At 41.6% G+C, this 18992-nt stretch overlaps 1 protein-coding gene across 5 annotated transcripts in view; it reads right to left on the reverse strand.

Moving 5' to 3' along the window:
* Positions 1-18992, reverse strand: part of cux1b (cut-like homeobox 1b) — a 105667-nt gene that overhangs the window by 42544 nt on the left and 44131 nt on the right. For all 5 annotated transcript variants that reach the window (XM_008425799.3, XM_081615038.1, XM_081615040.1 and 2 more), the window contains exons 3-6: positions 16886-16933; positions 10690-10768; positions 4086-4223; positions 634-757 (exon numbers count right to left, since the gene is read on the reverse strand). In XM_008425799.3, the coding sequence (XP_008424021.1) occupies positions 634-757; positions 4086-4223; positions 10690-10768; positions 16886-16933 (389 nt within the window). The remainder of the gene's footprint in view (positions 1-633; positions 758-4085; positions 4224-10689; positions 10769-16885; positions 16934-18992) is intronic.

The following is an 18992-nucleotide window of genomic DNA, read 5'->3' on the forward strand; positions in this document are numbered from 1 at the left end:
ACATTGCACTGTAATTAAAACTCATAGGCCCAAGTGATGCAAGTAGTACTGTTCTAGGATTATAATGAATATAAACAATAACCCAGTATTTGAAAATTATAAAGTTATAGTTGATTTCGTTGGAAACAACATGGAGTTATTGGCCAGAAGACGTGTTAAACCTACAATCCATCAGTTCATACCTGATCTTCCTGCTAATAATGTATTGTAGTTTGCAAAAGTAAAAGATCTTTTCCTTGGTGCATAGGGCACCAAAACTGTCTTCAGCCCAGGGACCCACATCCTTACTTTATGAACAAATTTACAATCAAACAAAGGGACAATGGAGGCATAAAACCCAGAATAATGGCTAAAAGTTGAAGGTGCTAATTTCTTTTTTTTTTTTTTCTAACATTTGATTAACTGCATCATCTCGGTTCCTTTAAAACTGTTCAAAAATACAACCCGATGTTTTGGTAGACATCTGGAAACAAGTGGTTCATAAGTGAGCTTTGTTTATCAGTTCCTCTAAATATTCTTTGCAGTAATCCTTCAAAGTGTTGATAATTCTGTCTGAGGGCCACGGCGTCCCAGAGAACTAAAATAACCTCATAATAAAGACACAATTATCAGCAGTCAAACTGTTTATTATACCTCTCCTTCTCTGCATAGTCGTTGTGTAGCTGGAGCTGCTTCTCTTGGGCCAGGTTCTCAGCCTGGTTCTTCAGAGTCTGCTCGTATTCGCGGATCTTCTCCTTCAAGGCCTTGATGGTCACCTCTGAAAGGAAAGAGTCGGGGCAGAAAAAACAAGTGCTCAAACTAAAAGGAACGAATTTGTAAAGACAACAGCAGCAAAAACCCAGAGCACATCCGTTTTCTAGGACGTGATAAGCGGCAGCCGTGACCATGATGTGTTTGATGGGGCATTTTGACCTTTAGGGAACAGCTCTTCATATCCACACATTCTTCTTCTTCTTGTCAGCACAAGCCGCAGACCGTAGCCCTCGTGGCTCCGGCCTAATCTTTGCGTCCGCGACTGGTACCGAATATTCAGCTGCTCCCCTCAAGCCAGCAGATACGCTGTCTTCATTAGGGCCGCATTAGGACCGAAATCCCATAACCTGCCGGCTGCCGAGCTCCGTATGGGGGCCGGCCGAGATAAATCTAACACATAACTGGAGTAATAAACAGGCCTGTGTGTTCGTGTGCATTTTTCAGAGAGAGATATAAGCGAGTGAGACAATGATATAAAGCAATGCTGCCTTTGACTGAGGGCTCTTAGCGCTCTGTGTGTGCACGTGATTTAAACTACAGCCTCACAGCTCTGACACATAATCAATACAGGAGAGTCCCCTTAGAGCCCTCTTACCCCTTAACTGCTTAACTGAACTTTAAACATTTAGGTTGCAGGGATCAATGGCCTCTGCTCTCCGTGCGCCTCGGCGTGTGTGTGTGTGCGCGCGCGGAGCGAGTCCACGTGTGCGTTTCAACAGGAGTGGGAGTTCCAGAGTGTGTTTTGGGGGGTTTAAATATCCCCCCGCATCTATTGAGGCGGGAAGGAGGGATAAAGGATGAGGGAACAGAAAAATCAATGGCAGAATGGAACCCTGCCGTTATCGAGCTGTTCCAATTAACTCTCGCTGAGGGAAAAAAAAAAAAAAAAAAAAAAAAAACACAGGGTTGGGGGGGATTCCAAAACATTCCCTCACTCGCTCACTCTTCCTTTTTGACTGGATTTGCAGCACTTCTATTACCGCTTCACACTCATCTCTCTGCCTTTGTCAGTTTTTCCATCTTTCTCTACCCTGAGGTAGCCCGTCGTCTTTTATTCATAAACCCTCTGCCGGCTTACCCCCCCCATCTTTAAAACCTATTTGAAAATGTAGAACCTTGTACGTTTTCCCGTGTATCTGAAATATGCATGATGCACTAAATATGTTCAAATAAGGACTTAAACCTTGAATTTGTTGTAATGTTATATATTCTTTTTTTTGTTAATACAACATGCAAAGCGTAACAGGAAAAGATTTTTTCAGAACTCATCAAGATATATTCTGCATCTTGATCACAAAAAAACTCATCATTACATTTTTTGGCTTTTTTTTCAGTTATTTTTGATAATTGTGACTCGCAGGCAATGAAAACCCAAAATGTTAAATCTCATAAAATGCTCATATTACATAAGACCAACACAAGGATCGTTATTACAGTAATGCTGGTCATGGTTTGGTCTACGCCATTGTGGAGAAAAATGCTGACTCAAGCTGTCCAGGAGACCGTTCCTTCCTTTCACAAGAAAGATGAGGTGCAATAGGTCACTGCTAAAGAAACGGCCTAGTTTCCAAGCACACTATTGGAAAGTTTAGTGGAAGGAAAAAGTGTGGTAGAAGACAAAAAATGCACAGAAATGCAAAAAAAAATTGCAGCGTCGTCAAAGCCCATTCAACAGTTTGGGTGGTTTTCAGGGCCAAGACCCTCCTCCTGGCTCTGATTGGTTGTTTCTGACAGAGCAGTGAATATGTGCAAGTTTCTGTAGGAGCTTGTTTTTTATCCCCACAGATTATCCATCTCATATGACGATGTCATGACGGAGAGAAAGTGTTAAGAAATATGGGGCAACATTTTTATAAATGCTACATACTACAGCTTTTGCGTTAAATAGAAATTAAGATCAAAAAGTCTGGAGGAAGAGCATAGAGGCAAAGAATCCAAGCTGCTGGAGGTCCAGTGTGTCGTTTCCACAGGCCCCCGTGTCCTCTGCCCCAGTTGGTACCCAGTGTTTCACCAAGTCCAATCAGGAAGCCTTAAGGCACCTGGTGCTTCCTTCTGCTGACGAGCACCATGGAGATGTTGACTTCATTCGATGCCACTTTAATAACTGTGGCATCGATGTGCAAAGCTGATCACCTGGCAAATCTTTGAGGTATTGTGGAGGGGAAGATGAGCAATGAGACTCCACACTCCTGCTGTTAAAGCAGCCTCTGCTTCCTTAGCACCACAGCAGAGCCACAGGCTGATGGCCATGCCAAGCTGCACTGATGCAGTAAAATATTTAGTGCCTGCATCTACTTCCCAGTGGGCTAACGTTTCTACACGAGATTTTAATTTTCTGGGAAGCTGACTTTTTTTTCCCCCCGCTGTAAGTCACAATCCTTAAATTTATAAAATTTTATAGAAGATGAAAAAAAAAACACTTGTGTAACTGTTAAAATTCCTTTGATGCAAAATTAACTAAATTAATATAATTTAGGAGACATGATCATATTTGTTATATACAAAAGGGAAATGACCCAATAAAATTTACAATAAAATGTAAACGTGAGGGGGAAAAGAGAAAAGGTTTACGAGTTTTTTTTAAGGGGAACTAAAGCTACTTTGACCTCACATGATCACCAGAGTGACTTATTTTGAACTAACAGAAGTAAAGGTGTGCATTTATCATATCATTTATAATTTATTGCGATAAATTTCTTATTCTGATTTATCACTGTCATGATAAGTTTCAATTAATGAAGTTTAAATCCCACCAAAACTGTCTGTATAGACTCGATTGTTATTTTTGCTATTTTCTCCACTGCTTGTTCAATGAAAGCATCATTAAATATTAATTAATTTGAAAATATGATGAAGTGCAGTTGCTATGTGCAGTTTAGTGACGGAAATCACACTTTTTTTTAATGTGACTGCTGTCCTAAAGCAGTGCATTACAGATGCATTTGTTTGTGTTTGTGGTGTTATAATTGCTGTGTCATGCAGCGACAGTCATGCAGTTACCTAAAAAGGAAGTAATAAATAGTTCTTATTGTCACTTTCATCGTTATCACAATAGCATCATAAACTAATGTGATACTGTAAAACTTAAAAGTCTGTATCCCCCGACTCTAAACAAGAGGACCAGTTCAATTTTTCTCAGAATGCAGAGAAACTCTTCAAATTAACAGAATATTCACCAGGTAAAGACGTATTTCTCTGTTGAGCATCTAACTAATTGTCTTTTTAAATAATGTCACAGCATGAAGCAAAAACCTGAGTCATTTTGATTGGTTTTGGCTAACTTGTTGTCCCCTGTAGGTTAACAACATCCTCTCCGTTTACCCCCCTCTAACCTTGGTTTTTAACTTCTGCAAACTCTTTGTTGTAGTCCTCCAGTGTCTCTCGTAGCTTGGTGTTCTCTGTCTCAATGTCGTGCATCCTCTGGAGCTTCAGCTGCAGCTGCTGAGCCAGCTCCAGCACAGGTACAGGGTCTGAGGGGGGAGGGAAAAAAAGAAGAAAAAAAGACGAAATAAATAAATAAAAAAAGAAACACACTCCATGTTAACACACTCCAAAACAGATCAGACAAGCAAGGGCGGCGAGGTGGCCGAGTGTGTTTGGAATAACTGCAGTCAAGGCCGTCTGAGAACGAACGTTTGAACTGCTGATGCGTCCTTGAGCAAGGCAATGAATCTTGCAAGCTTAAGGACAAATGTTTGAAGCTGAACCCTGACCTTTGATCTCTGTGGAAAGTGACTGATTGGAGGAAGAAGTGAAACATAAACATAATTAGAAGAAACCCTGTGACGAGGGAGGATGTACTTCCAGTCATTAGCGCACAGAATATAGCTGTACTAGTAAAAGAAATGGATCTATATACAGTCATGTAAATAAATTAAGAAATTCTTTATTCATTCTCCAGTAGTTTATAATCTCTTTCGGCGCCGTTTTATCGTTTTGTGTTGGCTGTTTTGTTATTTCACCGCATTTTCATGTGGGCCACTTACGCTACATTAAAAGCCATGAGTGTAAATGTTGTCGATCTACTGAGCGCAGCTTTTCCTTCATGGTGTTTTTCTCAGAAACTCATCAGCAAAAGAAAAAACTGACAGTCATGGAAAAGAAAGGAGCACCACCCATCACTCAAATTAAGCCAGTAATGTTTTAAAACTACAGCGGGTGAACTATGAGCTAGCTGTCGAGCTAATCTCAAAGAAAATAAAGGCAAATAGATCGTGTCCAATTTGCTTTAGATGTTTGTGTCAAATACGTTAACATGATTATTTTCACTCAGGGTTATTGCACTGGAAAACTTCCCAACGATTCACTGTCATTTTTATGTAAAAGGCAAATATTTGTACAGCAGCAAGGTTTTCAATATGGTATCAACAAACGATGACACCAAGGAAAGAAGGATAAAGGACACAAAGAAGGACAGGATGTAGGACACAAGAGTTTAGATCAGGCCTAAAGAAATGAGACCGACCCAACTCGAGCCCATAGACATTGTGCTGGAGCCTGATCCAACCCGACTAATTAACTCTAATTAGAGAGCCAAGCCCGAAGTAAACCTGATCTATTACTTTAAACTGCTACCAGATTAAAATTCTTCCAGACCTCCGACTTTGCACTCTGCTTCCTTATTAGTGTAATTTCCCCTGTTTTTAGCGTATGTGTAACATGTTCCAGCTCCATCTTGTTGCTTGTTGTGACCGCAGGGTGAGTCAACAGCAAATGATCTGGGATGTCTGACTGACAGGAGCAGGGCGGGGCCACGTGGGCATGCAGGGAGCTGCGCTCGCTACAGTCTGATTAGCTTCTACACCTCACTTTGATTCCTGACCAGGCTGAACTGGCCGCCCTTCTATTCAGGCTAGAATAAGTAGATTAAAACATGTTTATGTTGCCCATTCTCCTTTAGGTTTTTCTGTGCTGGAACCGGACTCTGCCCAAATGTCAGGTCGAGTCGGGTCGGCCTATTGAGCTGAACTCTACAAGAAAGGAAGGAAAGAGAAAGGAAGGGTAAATGAAGAAAAGATGAGAAAGACATTGAAGGAAGAAAAGATGGGATGAAAGACGGAAAGATGGGATGGAAATAACTGAAACAAGAAAGACAAAAAATGGGATGACATAAGGGTGGAAGAAAAGAAGGTTATAAGGAAGGAAGCAAAGACGGAATAGGGAAAAATAATATATATAAGGAAAAGAAGAAAAAAATGGAAGACCATGAAAAAGGGAGCAAAGAAGGATGAACACTAGGAAGGAAAAAGTGAGGAGGGAAGGTAGGACATATAAGGGAGTATGGAAGGACATAAGGAATTTAGAGGAAGAAAAAACAAGAGGATGAAAAAATGGGACAGAAGGTGAGAACAGAAGTCAGGACACATTTAGACAAGGTATAAGAATTAAAACCTGAAAATGCTACTTTTTTTTTTTTTTTAAGGAGAATTAATGACTTTTTCACACCTATTCAAACTTGGAAAATAATTTTAAAAAAAAATAATTTTTTCCTGGGAAGAAAAACAAGCCAAATCAAAACTTCTCCAGACTGCGAAGGAACCCTGATTTTACTGCACACAGCCAACCTAGCATTGACCTTAAATGAGCATTATAGTGGAACGTTGTTTAATATGAAACTCCTTTGATTGGCAAGAGACACCAAAAACTAAATTAAACGGTAAACCCAACAAATACATTCCCGTAAAATTTTAAACAGCAACAATTCCCAACGGTTTAACTCTAGACATGCAACAATCCGACATTAATATCTGTATTGATCTCAATATTGAAAGAAAATTCTAGATCAGGTATCATTGAGAATGTACCCGATACATAAGGACAGATCCATTTAATTCTAAGCTTTCAGCTCGGAGCGATGTCATGCTGTATTTATTTTGCGTTACATTTAGAATTACCTTTGTCAGTTTAAGTTTTTTAAAAGTTATTTTACATTGGCTGTTATTCTCCTAATTGCACTGACTGAACAAATTAAAGTTGTGTTGCTTTTACATGTTTGACCAAGCTTGTGAAATGGGCCGTAGTGGTGCAGAGTTATAAAATAAATGTGTAATTCAGTACATTTATGACTGTGCTTGGGGGGGAAAAAATTTCAGTTAATTCAGCACCGTTTTACTGTGCTAAACCTCAAATATCTGTACTGGCATCAGAAGTGAAAGAAGTGGCTTTCCAGCCGAGTTTCCTTAATCGTTATTCTTCAACAGCCAGAATATTTTTACTCGATACGTTGCTAATGATGTAATAATTATAAAAGTTAAAATCGAGGTTTGCTGTAAATACGAAAGTGAACGACGCGCCACAGTTAGCCGCCGTCCCCCATCCCGTGCGAACAAACTTTCTCCGTTAGGTCTAATCAACAATGGCCTGTAAGAGGAAACTGTTGAGCTTTGTCATAAACATTGGCTTCGTATTAGCGGGGATCTAACACGACGATGGCTGACACAGCAGGAGAATTGGATAACAGACGCAAAGCGAGGCAGACAGACAGCAACACAGATTAGACACATTAACGAGAGATTACTGGCTGTGATCAGTTAAAGTGTTCGCTGCGATGCATCTTGAAAGCGAGAGGAAAGGCGAAACATGGCAGCAGACAGTTGGACAAAGCGAAGCTGTAAAAAAAAAAAAAAAAAGAGAAAAAAAACAGGCAGCGAGAACTGTAAATAAGAGATTAGAGACACGGAGACAGAAGGAAGAAAGGCAACTTTTCTGGAGGCATTTTACCAACAACCCTGGAAAACACACAGCAGGGTTAACTGTCAGTGTGATGAAGAGAGCTCTGTCAGTCAGGCCAATCACATCTGATTGGTGCTCATGGGTGGCAGACTGGTGACAGGCAGCCAAGAGACGCAGGCAACGCTCATCAGCATGCCAGCTAAAAGAGCAGTTTATGCGTGTGTGTGTGTATTTGTGTTTCTGTGTGTGTGTGTTGTACAGATAAGAGGAACTGACAGCTTACAGCTGGGGGTAAGAGCCGTGTATGTGTGTGTGTGTGTGTCTCTTGTGTCTGACGCAGTTAGATATCTTAACTATGCTAATGAGAGATCAGCAGAGAACGATTGGGGAATTTCATGCTGATTTTGTGCCGTCAAGGTGACACACCACGCAGGGTTGAGCTCCGACACAAACACGCACGCGCGCTCGCTCACACAAGTTGGAGTCCCAAACAAACAAATACTAAGTAACATAACAGTATGCTCTGAATATAGACTCCTATCTACTTTTGTGCCCTTGAAAATTAACTTTCCCTCTCCCGTTTATCAAAGTTTTGTCCTTCACAGAGACGCCGTCCCTCCCCGGCCGGTTAAAGACAGCTTGACTCGTGGGCCGCTGGTGCTGAGCGCTCTCACCAGACACCTTTAATCTAAACCAGAGCACGCTGGGATGACTGTCCAGGCCTTCAAGCTGACAGAAGGCAGAAGAAAACACACTGTTTCCTCTTTCAAGACTGCTGCATTAGTCAGGCTGCTCTGTGTCTCTGTGCATGTGCGCATCAGGCATTACATCATTGTCTCGCTGCAAGTTAAGAATAGCCCCGTCAGAGCCGGCGCTGACTTATTGGGAGCAGTACAATCCAAAGATATTACTGTAGGTCTATCCGTGTGGGAATACGGTGACCTCCTTACGTTATAGATGAACTCGACTCCTTTCTCGTTCCTACATACCGGGCCCTCCAGGACTTCCGCGCAGCTGAAAACCTCCAACCAGCAGCGCTGTGCAGACGCTACTGTCGTTTTTCTCTGCCTCAGTGTATGAAACGTGACTGGTTTTATTTTATTATTTTTTTCTTCTGTGCGTGCGTTTCGCCGCAGCCAATCCGGGGCCGTACTTGTCATCAATGTCAGGATGCACCTTCTGTTAAGACCATCTTAAAGCTACACCCGTGGGATTAGGCCTTGTAGGGATGTATTACGGAATCACACACACACACACACACCCCCACAAACACACACGCACGCGCATACACACACACAAAGCTGAAAAACGAGACGGCATCAGAGCAGACTGGGCATGGTCCGGTTAAACCTCGAAAATGTTCCAACCTGATTGATGCCCAGCTGTTCAGAAACATAAAAATATCGGATCTATTTCCAATCAGTAAACCCACTATATCTAAGAGTAGTAAGATAACCTTCTTCAGTGTGGATGCCGTTACTGTGTGAAGAAGACTTTTCCACAAGGTACTACATGTAAACGAACAGTTATCTGTTGTAACGTGAGCTCAAAGTGAAATGTGTGCAGTTAGCTTATCGAATAACTGAAAATAATAATCGATAAGTGGATTAAGACTGGGCTATCATTTTAAAATGGAACTTTGTGCCTTGATAAAACTTAAAAGAGCTTACACAATAAAATACTACTGATCTTAGAAAGGAGGAATGTATGTCTACAGGCATATGTCTCAGTTTCTCAGTGTGAATTGCACAATAGCAGGCCACCAGCACGGACATATACCCTTAGCAAAAAAGCAGTTAATTCAATCAGGGCATTAAGGTACTAACATTTTCATTTCAGGTTGTATATTTTAAGCTGTTGTGTTATTGCGAGGGCAATGTCAGGTTCGGCGGTCCATGAGTGTTTGCTAAATGGGTTAAGTGGTCCTCAGCCTGGAAAAGTTTGAGAAACACCGCTCTAAAGTGATTTCAGTGCTCAACCAGGGCTTGTTCTCAACTGGTTCTGCAAAATCACCCTTTTCCTTTCCCACAACCAGAGCCAAGTCTGCTGATTCTGGTTGATTATCCATGTTTTATGCCGTTTTTGTGAAGCAGCATAGTGCATGGAGATAGTTTAATTAGCGATATCACAAATCATTCCCGCCAACAGCTGTTAGACTCTACAACCATCACTGCTCCCAACAAAATCATTAAGTGTTTACGTCCCTGCTGGCATATGCATTATCATCTGCTCTGCTCTTACTCATTTTTAAATAACATTTCCGCTGCTATTCCACATCTGTTTTTCTGCGTTGCTATACTGTATTGAAAATAGTTCGTCTTTTTTTAATGCTCACTATATAAGCAGGTTATCTGCATTTCCGGACAAAGTGTTCCGACTCAGTTGCACGTCTCTTGGATCATGAGTCCAACATTCTTTCTAATAATTACACTGTATTTTCTGATGCAGGATGTTACCATTATGGTTTTTATTGTTAAACTTGCTGCTTTATAACTTGTTTTTAACTCTTTAATAACTTTTTTAATATTGGATGCTGATATTAAACCTGATTTCCCCCCTCCCTTTGCTGGTCAGTAAAGGCTGTTTCTATACTATTCTTTTCTAAGTTATACTTCAACAGCATAATTGCAACTGTAATAATTTTGTCTTTATCTTAATGTTATTAAAACTTGCCAATAATCTTTTTAAATGTAATCCTTAATGACAACAAAGGCTAACTTGGTTGTTTTGAAATACTTCTTCTCATGAAAAACAGAGTTATGGGTGTGGAATTAAAATGTCAGCAATCATTCTTGTTATAGATATTACTTTAAATCTTAAAGTAGCAGACAATGTCATCATGTCTGTTAAGCAGATAGCCTTACTAACCAGCAAGTATCAGCCTGTTAGGCAGGTAACCAATATTGAATAACTAAATAAAAAATATATATATATCCTACATTTTTTTAATGAAATTTGTTCAATAATGCTAAATCTTAAAGTGTTATACTTAATTCAATATACAAGTTTTTGACTAAAGGTATATTGAAATGTTCACTTTCTGTTACAAGTAAAGACAATTTGGCATATTAAATATGGTGGAACTTTTGCATTTGAATTCAAGCCTTTGCGCCACCGCGTCATGTCTGGAGAGGAGGAGCTTTAGTTTTTCCCTTCGTCTCTTTTAGTGGCCGTCTGGGTGGATGTGGGTTTCAAACTCCAGTTCTGACTTGATGTATCCCAACAGAAATTTTACACAAACACAGACAGGGAAACTATCCTTACCTGGGACATCAATTATTTTCTTGTACACGTTCAAGAAGGCGGCCTCTGCTTCTTTACTCCTTTTACTCAAGGCGTCGATCTGCAAAGACGAAAAGCAAAAAGGAACGGTTAATTATCACCACAAATCTGAGAGTCGGATCTACTGACCCAAGAAGAAGGCCCATTAAATTCACAGTAAGAGGAGCCTGCATATCCGTCTTTTCTCACTATGCTTTGGTATGCTGCCTGCGATGGCGGCCGTCTCGACGACGGCGTTTCCTTCCCCGTGAAGCCAGTTCAGCTGTTCAGCTGCTGACGGATGCTTTTCGTTTGCCGTGCGCGAGTGCGCGTCTGCGTCGCTCTGTCCTCGAGTGAGTGTGCCCAAGTCCGTTTGTTAGCCTGTGTGTGTGTGTGCGTGTAAAACGGTGTGTGTTTGTCTCCCCCCTCCAGCACGCTGACATCATTAAACAGCTGGCTCAGTCTTTCCAGCCACAGCAGGGGCAGATTATTCAGTCAGCTCTTAGCAGCAATACAGTGTGGATCCATTACTGATGTAGCCATTAACACAAGAGAGCACGGCATGCATTCCATCACCAATAATATCGAAATGGACGGCATTAGGACAGATCCATAAGAAATTACTACCAAAAATCAAGCTGTGGAACTTCTGGAGCGTTTTCAGCGCGGCAGCAGGAAGCAGCGAGGCTCTGCTACAGACGGTGCCACGCGTCCATATGAGAATCAGACGTGGTAGTCGAGAACGCATCTGAAATCTTGTCTAAATTGAGGGAAACAGATGCCAAATAAAGACATTCAGATGGTGCTACTGTACTGGGCAGAGCTACAGCTGACTACGCTGGCTGCCGCGCTCAGACTAAACAGCCCATGTGTTTCTCTTCCAGCTCCTCCAGCACGTTCACGAACTGAAAAGGAATGGAGACAAAAGCCTGCGCAAGTCCAAATATAAAGTCTTCACATTCCCAGCCAAACCAGTAGTGTAGTTGATGGGTGGTTTAAGGGGTTCTTGCCACTGTAAACAGAACAGGCTACATGTAACACTGCCTCGGCTCCTATGGGAACCTAATAAATCTCCTCACATGGCTTTGATTCATCTGTAGTTTTTTAGCCACAAAACATCTGGCCCCAAGTAGGCTGGTGCCAGCACCCCTCCTTCTTTCCCCCAAGTCTTTTTATATCTGGCTTTCTCTCAGTCTATCTCTTGTCACTTCCATGTTCTCCGACTCATTCCCCTCCTCCCCCTTCCTTTTCTCCCTCAATGATTTTCGGCATCAGTCTCACACATGTTTCTCTGTCACAGAACTTTCTACTCTCTCACATGGAAGCAAAAACAACTCTTTTAGAAGCGGGCCGGTTACCGGTATCGAGGTACATGGAGGTAAATTTAAATGGGTAAAATTTTCCGTTGTATCGTTCCAGCAGTATACAGTGGTTTTAATGAGCCGCCAGAGAGAGTTCTGGGGCGACAGGAGTCTTAAAGAGCCCAGAGCAAGTCAGCGATTGCTGCACACTGCTAGTCAGCTGGTGGAAAAATGGCTTCCGCACAGGAAAGGCAAACTAAACAATTTGGAAATCTTTCCATTCGTGAAAAACTTGCACGGTCATCATAGCGTGGAACAAAAGGAGCGCCAGCCGTCACTGATACTAACAAAGCACTGTTTTATGACCTAGCTGTAAGCTAGGAGCTGCATGTCTGTTTAATCAGCGATTTGCAGGCTTTATCCAAGCAAACAGCCCAATTAATTAACCAGCAGAACAGGAGCACTGATGAATTTAGTGTGTATTGATCCCAGGGTTTATGCAGGTTTAACCAACTCAAATTTAAGATTTTTAAAGACCGTTTTAAAGACCATTGTGAATAAAATTTAAGACCTATATTACGACAGACAAAAGAAATGCAGAGGACCAAAACTGTAAAATTTCTGTGGTCATTTTGTGGCTTTTGGTAGCAGCTTTGTGCTTCTCACATGGCATGTGCTAGCTAGCCATTTGCTAGCTGCTAATGGCTTACTGGCTAGCTTGCTAGCAAGTTTAATAGCTCGTTTTCAGTAGCCTTAACCACCTTGAGTCCAAGAATGCAATGAGTGAAACTTTTACCTGACAGAAAAGTCCCACCAGAAAAAAACATCCGTAAGAAGTTAAATAGTCCCTTCATGACTAAATTTAAGACTTGAGATTAACGCCTTTAAGACCAACTTAAATTTTTTTAAGCATTTAAAGATGTTTAAGACCTTAATTTTATATGAATTTAAGACTTAATGATGCAGACATTACAGATCATACAGTTTTAATCTAGTCAACATTAAAATACAATAAAAGTCATAGATGTTGTACACATTATTTTAGCAGGAGAGCCTGAATATATATATATATATATATTTTTTTTTATATATTTAAAATAATTTTACAAACTTATTTTTTTTTATGTTTTGAATGTTCTGGCCAGACATTGTTTAAAACCATTTCAGCTTATTGCTTAGTTGTATATTTGTATCCCTTAAAAATTTCAAGACATAAGTTGCAAACACAGCTAAGGTTTCCGAAATATTTGAAACTCCACACACTAGAGTAGACTGAAATTAACTTATTTTCCATGAACCAACTATATATAGAGTTAGACAAATGCTGCATTATCTGCTACAACTGCCAAGAACAGTCATCTGGTAGAGAGAATAATGATGCGATCAGAGGAACTGATTAGGTCACATGAACAAGTAAACATTTTGAGCCAAGAACACGATCCAGTTAAGCAAAGGTCACAAATCAAAGACCTTCATTCTGTTTATGCAATTTACTTTGCCTGCTGCGTTGGCCCTTTACAACTTGTTGAGCCTATATGAGCAGATTGCTTCATATAAAAATTTGGGCCAATATCAATATCCAATATTAATATTGCTGCAATGGCCAATGCCCAATATTTAGGATATTGGGGCAACGGGGGTGTGAGTTCATCCTAAAATCGATGGGTTGAAAAATTCCAACTCCACTCTGTCTGTCTTAATTGTGTCTTTGAGCTTCATGTTCTCCGCCCGCTGATGGTAGTCAGAGGGTTTGGTGGCACTGATGCATGGCAGCCTCGCTTTTGTCAAATTGTCTCAAAATAGCTGTGGCTACAATGTAGCTTACCACCATTGGTGTGTGAATAAATGTGGCATAAAACATTTTGCTGTCCTCTAGACTTGATAAAGCCCTATACAAGGTCAAGCTATTTGCAATATCTATATTTCCCCGACATTGTGGAAAAAAATAAATGCATTTTAAAAAGCCACAATGCTAACTTTAACCCTCCTTCCAAACCACAAATGGAACAAGATAGAAATAAATATTGACTATTAATACCAGCCTAGTTTTAATTATCAGACCAATACGTTAAAAAAGACTAACATAAATGTTATTGCCGTTCTATCGACCATCTCCAATTTCTGCCATCCACCTTCAATTCTTACTCCCCCTTTGACATTACCCAAAAATCTACAATGCAAAAACAGCATTTTTTACAAAGCCACACTTTTTTAAAAACTTTATTTGCAGGAATCCTGCATTTAAAAAGAAAAGGCCCCTCTAAACATGTACTTCACAGTGAAAGATCATGTATGGTTTACATTTTGTTTTTTTTGCGTAGACACCGTGAAACTCTCATAACTGCCTAAACTCCAATGATAAATCCCGTTCCCACAACATGCCGCATCATGCCCTGTACCCTTCTCGAATGCTGTGTGACCGTGTGTGATTGAAGATACTCAGCTACTAATGGAAGATTACTGATGTTAAGACCGCTTACACAACAATGTTGAACTTGTGTGCATGTGTTTGTAATAACATGCGATCAGAGATTCTGAGAACCATCAACACTGTCGATAATAAAGACGGCACACACACAAAAAAAAAAAAAAAAAAAAAGATGGGCTGATGGCAGTGAAGGAAACCAGCTGCATGACTGTACAATGACTGGGCCAAGGTCAGTGGTACAGCAGCTTTATATAGCGCAACATGGGAGGCAGGAAATAGACGTTTAATGTAGGACACACCCTACAGTTAAAAGCAGGTTAACTGCAGGACCAGAGCCATTAGAAGACCACCCAGGATTTGCAAATACAGCCCTGCTGTTCCAAACTGCGGCTCGCTCAACCAATCCCGATGACATCTGCTGTTACACGCTCCCCTGCCCCCATCCCACACAGACACACACAGACAGACAGACGCAAACCAAGTGACACAAATGATACCTCGCCAGTATCGGTGGGTTACCAATGAGAAGTGCTTACAATGGCAGAAGGTATCCCTGACAAATCCACACACAAACACATACATACGTACGTCAGCAGCTTGTGGCACCATCACTCAGCACCGCCTTGCTCCCCTATCTAACCCGTAGTGTGTGAAGGGCATCGGGCTGACCTGTGTGTGTGTGTGTGTGTGTGTGTGTGTGTGTGTGTGTGTGTGTGTGTGTGTGTGTGTGTGTGTGTGTGTGTGTGTCCGAGTGTTTGTGCGTGTGCGCGAGTGTGGCCCCAGTGGAGTCTGATAAGGGGAGGCTATGGGAAGCAGAGACTGAAGCGTTGGATAATGGAAAAGCTTATCTGATCGATGGACCAACAAGAAACACTAAGCATGCAATACACACAACACACACACACAGAACCCGTTTACCAAACTAGGGCCTTGTGGAAGCCGTACTGTTATTGGTAATAATTATGACCCGAGGGCATCCACCTTTCAATGACAAAGATTAAAAGTGTCAGACCCTCAGAGTTCCTTGCGCTAAAACTTTTTATTGCTCTGTCAAAGCTCCACAGTCACTTAGTAATGATTAAAGTTTGTTGGAGCAGGGTGGGGGGGGAGGTAGAGGGGAGCTTTGGGATGGGTTACTGAGAGACTCCAAGACGACCCCCCACACCCCTTCTGTTTTTTGGTGCCGTCTTGTTTCTGATCAAAGGGTTTGAGGGCTAAGCAAACAAAGACGGGTCTAAAATTACACACTCCGAAAACGACTCGAGTTGTGGCACGCAAGCGCACAGAATAGTCGCCTGATTGATGGGGTGCTCCGAGACTGGCGCTGGTGTACAGTATTATCTCAATAATCATAAGATAATGTCTCTCAGTTCCGCGGCCACCCACTGCGCGTCTCGGCGTGTCCTGGTGTGCACGCCATCGAGGTGTGTCAACATAAAGATGGTGGAAACAGCTGACAAAGCCCCAATTATACTGCTGGCTGTTTCTATTCTCTAAATAGATTGTGGATCATCAGCAGAACGCGGTGGAACCACGATAAATTACTGTATTTTTACACAACCGCCGGCTGTGTTTGTTGTTTTAACACAAGAATATGGAAACTAACCCAGTGTTAAACTGTAATATTCCATGGCCAGTAGTAAAACAGACCTTGTCACTATCTATTCAGATGATTTTTGCTCGACTGCATGTGTGTGTGTGTGTGTGTGTGTGTGTGTGTGTGTGTGTGTGTGTGTGTGTGTGTGTCCTCGTGTGTGTGCGTCAGCGTGCACCCACCCACTCCGACCCTGAATAAAGCCCCAGTCTTAACCAGCCGTCTCCACTCCTACCCTCGGACTTTCACATAAGGGAGTGAACTGGAAATGCGTGGCTGCCAGAAAGGAGGAGTCAAGACGGAATCAAGATGGAATCAGGCCAAAATGATGGAGGACGGCAATATTAAGAGCATAATGCAGCACATGCACAGTTCAGTCAACTTTTATCGATCCTCGTGAATTCACCATTAAACTGAATGTAACCAAATGTGGCACGACGAGGGGAGGAGAAGGCTAGTTTATAGTTCACCAAAAGACCACTGAATTATACAGAGGAACAAAGTGTGAGGAAATAGCAGTCACTGAGTTGTGACTGGATAGAGCTAGGGATTTTGTGGTGACTTTTTTTTTTGCAGGATGCAATTTAAACACACCCTCGGGCTACAGAACTTCATGAATAGGACAGAAAATCAAGAGCAGAGGAGAGCAAAGCCAAGGAGGAGAGGAAAAGGGGGAAATGAGATAGTGCCGAGAGAGAGAGAGAAAACAGTTGGTGAAGAGAAGAAGTGACAATGTAGGAAAGACAGAGAAGAAGAGGAAGAAAAGGGCACTGAAGAATGTCAAACATGGTTTGTCAACAGCGGTTTTTAAGTACTGTAAATGGAACAGTGGTGGTTACTTTAAATTTCTAAACATACTTTAAAAACAAAACTCACCTCTCCTTGGAAGCTCTTCAGCAGAGGGGCAACCTGTTTCCGTAAATCCTACAAAATAAAATGCAGAGGGATTAGCAAACAATGAAACTCTGCTAACATTTTAATATTAAAACGAGACATTTCCCGACTGATTTTCAGCTAAATCAGCTCTGATAGGAAACTGAACAAAAATAAAATCTGATCTTTTGCCAGTCAGTGAACACACCACACATTACCGCTACCAGCTCGCACGACGACCCTGTGTGGAAGTGGTTACTGAGGGAAGTATTTAAAGTTCACTGTCTTCAAAAGGGAAGAATATCAAAAGGTGAAAGACGCTGCAAAGAGGAAACCAGCTTTATCCTACAAAGACACGTCAACTGCTTTCTTCATGTATCCACAGTGGGTCGGATGTCAACAGATAACAGGAAGCTAGAGACATTACAGCAAAGCTATTATACTTGATTATTTTCAGAGTCTAACTGGGACCGTCATGGGACATGCTGTAACAGGACAGGTTGGCAAACCTTTGGAAATAACGCAGGTAGTTAGGTCTACTTAATGAGGAATGCACTCAAACTACTGTATTTATGCTAACCATACTAATCTCATTAATATTAGAGGCTACAGAGTTTGAAATGTTGGCTCTTTTTTTTTTCCATAATCGTTTGTGAAAATGAATGAAAATGTGTTCAAAATCAGAACTGTCCAACGACAATTGTTTCTTCACGCACACAGTGTGACATCACCCTGGTCACATTATAAATAAGGATCAAGCACTTAATGTTCGCTATAGCTACAATAAAACATTTTAAAATTTTTCTGTTAAATCTAATATGTTCAGACAGAATATTTTTCAATGGATCTTGTAGAGGAAAAAGTGTCTGGTGAAATATTTAAAAATGTTCATATCTGCAAACAGATAAATAGTGATTTTAGACAGGTTTTAGTTGGGTTTTATTTACTGATACTTCTGCAGGATTTCTCTGTATTCATGGATTTACTTAGTGGCTGAGGGAGACAGCTCTGTAGCTTTGAGCCGTTTATGAAAAAGTCAGTTTATTTTTCAATTTCTCTTGAGAATGGAAAACAATAATATCTCATTTTCAAAAACAAAAATCTGTTCCCACGGAATCTCTAATTGGTGCCTCTGTTAGTAAGATGTCTGTAAATTTAAAAAGGAGGCTGGGATGTACTGAAGAAGCACAAACCAAATCCAACAGAACGCTGAAATACATCAAATCCTAGATTCAAAGAGGCAGCCATTCTTCTTGCAGCCAATAAATCCACTGTAGTGTGTGAGTTATGAACAGAGTGGGGGGAAAAGGCCCGGTTTTATACCCTGAGGTGCTTCACCGGACTGTGTTTCTCATAAGAACAGGTGCAGCACCACCTGGGCCACCCAGAGGCACCGCTAGTGCGTGTGATTCAGTGGCGAAAGGAGCCATGGAGCAGGCCTACAGTTAATGCAAATTGTTTTAGTGGCACACCAGGGTTTTTTCCCACTCTCCATTTCTCTTGCAACAAACCAAATGCATTTCATCCTTCAGGTCCAGTATGGTATGACTTTCTAGTACGAATCAGCAGTTTCAGATTAGATAGCCAGTCTTGTATGTATCAGGGGAACATGCAAATCACCATGCTGTTAGCCAAGCCTGCATCCTGACAGACTGAACTGGAGCGTGCGGTAAAAAGCTCAGCAGAATAGGACATTATGTGCAGAAACATTTGATTTGCACAGTGTACGGATGCAAACACAAACACAAAACCGGCTAATGAAGACGTTAAGTAGGGCAACAGCAGCTGTTTGAAGAGGACAATCTGCACCTTTTCAAAAACCTGCAGCCAAAATGCCAAGTGGGGAGTGCAGGATAGCAGGCATCCCGAGCTGACCTGTGACCGGCGTCTGGGGCTGGACTAATCTCGAGTCGGTCCAGACAGGCCGTTTGTCTGGGGCTTAGGACAGGTCAGGAGTCTGTGACCCCGCTTCATTGTTGCCTCATTAGGGGTCGGATCAGCCGTTTGTCTGGGCCAATTCAAATATTCCCCCGTCGTGGGTAATGACCTGCACCCTCTAACCCCGCCTGTCCAGCCCAGGGTTGCCCCACGCCCAAAACCACCAGCATAA

Source organism: Poecilia reticulata, chromosome 13 (assembly GCF_904066995.2).
Source record: "Poecilia reticulata chromosome 13, P_reticulata-male-v2, whole genome shotgun sequence".
NCBI lineage: Eukaryota > Metazoa > Chordata > Actinopteri > Cyprinodontiformes > Poeciliidae > Poecilia > Poecilia reticulata.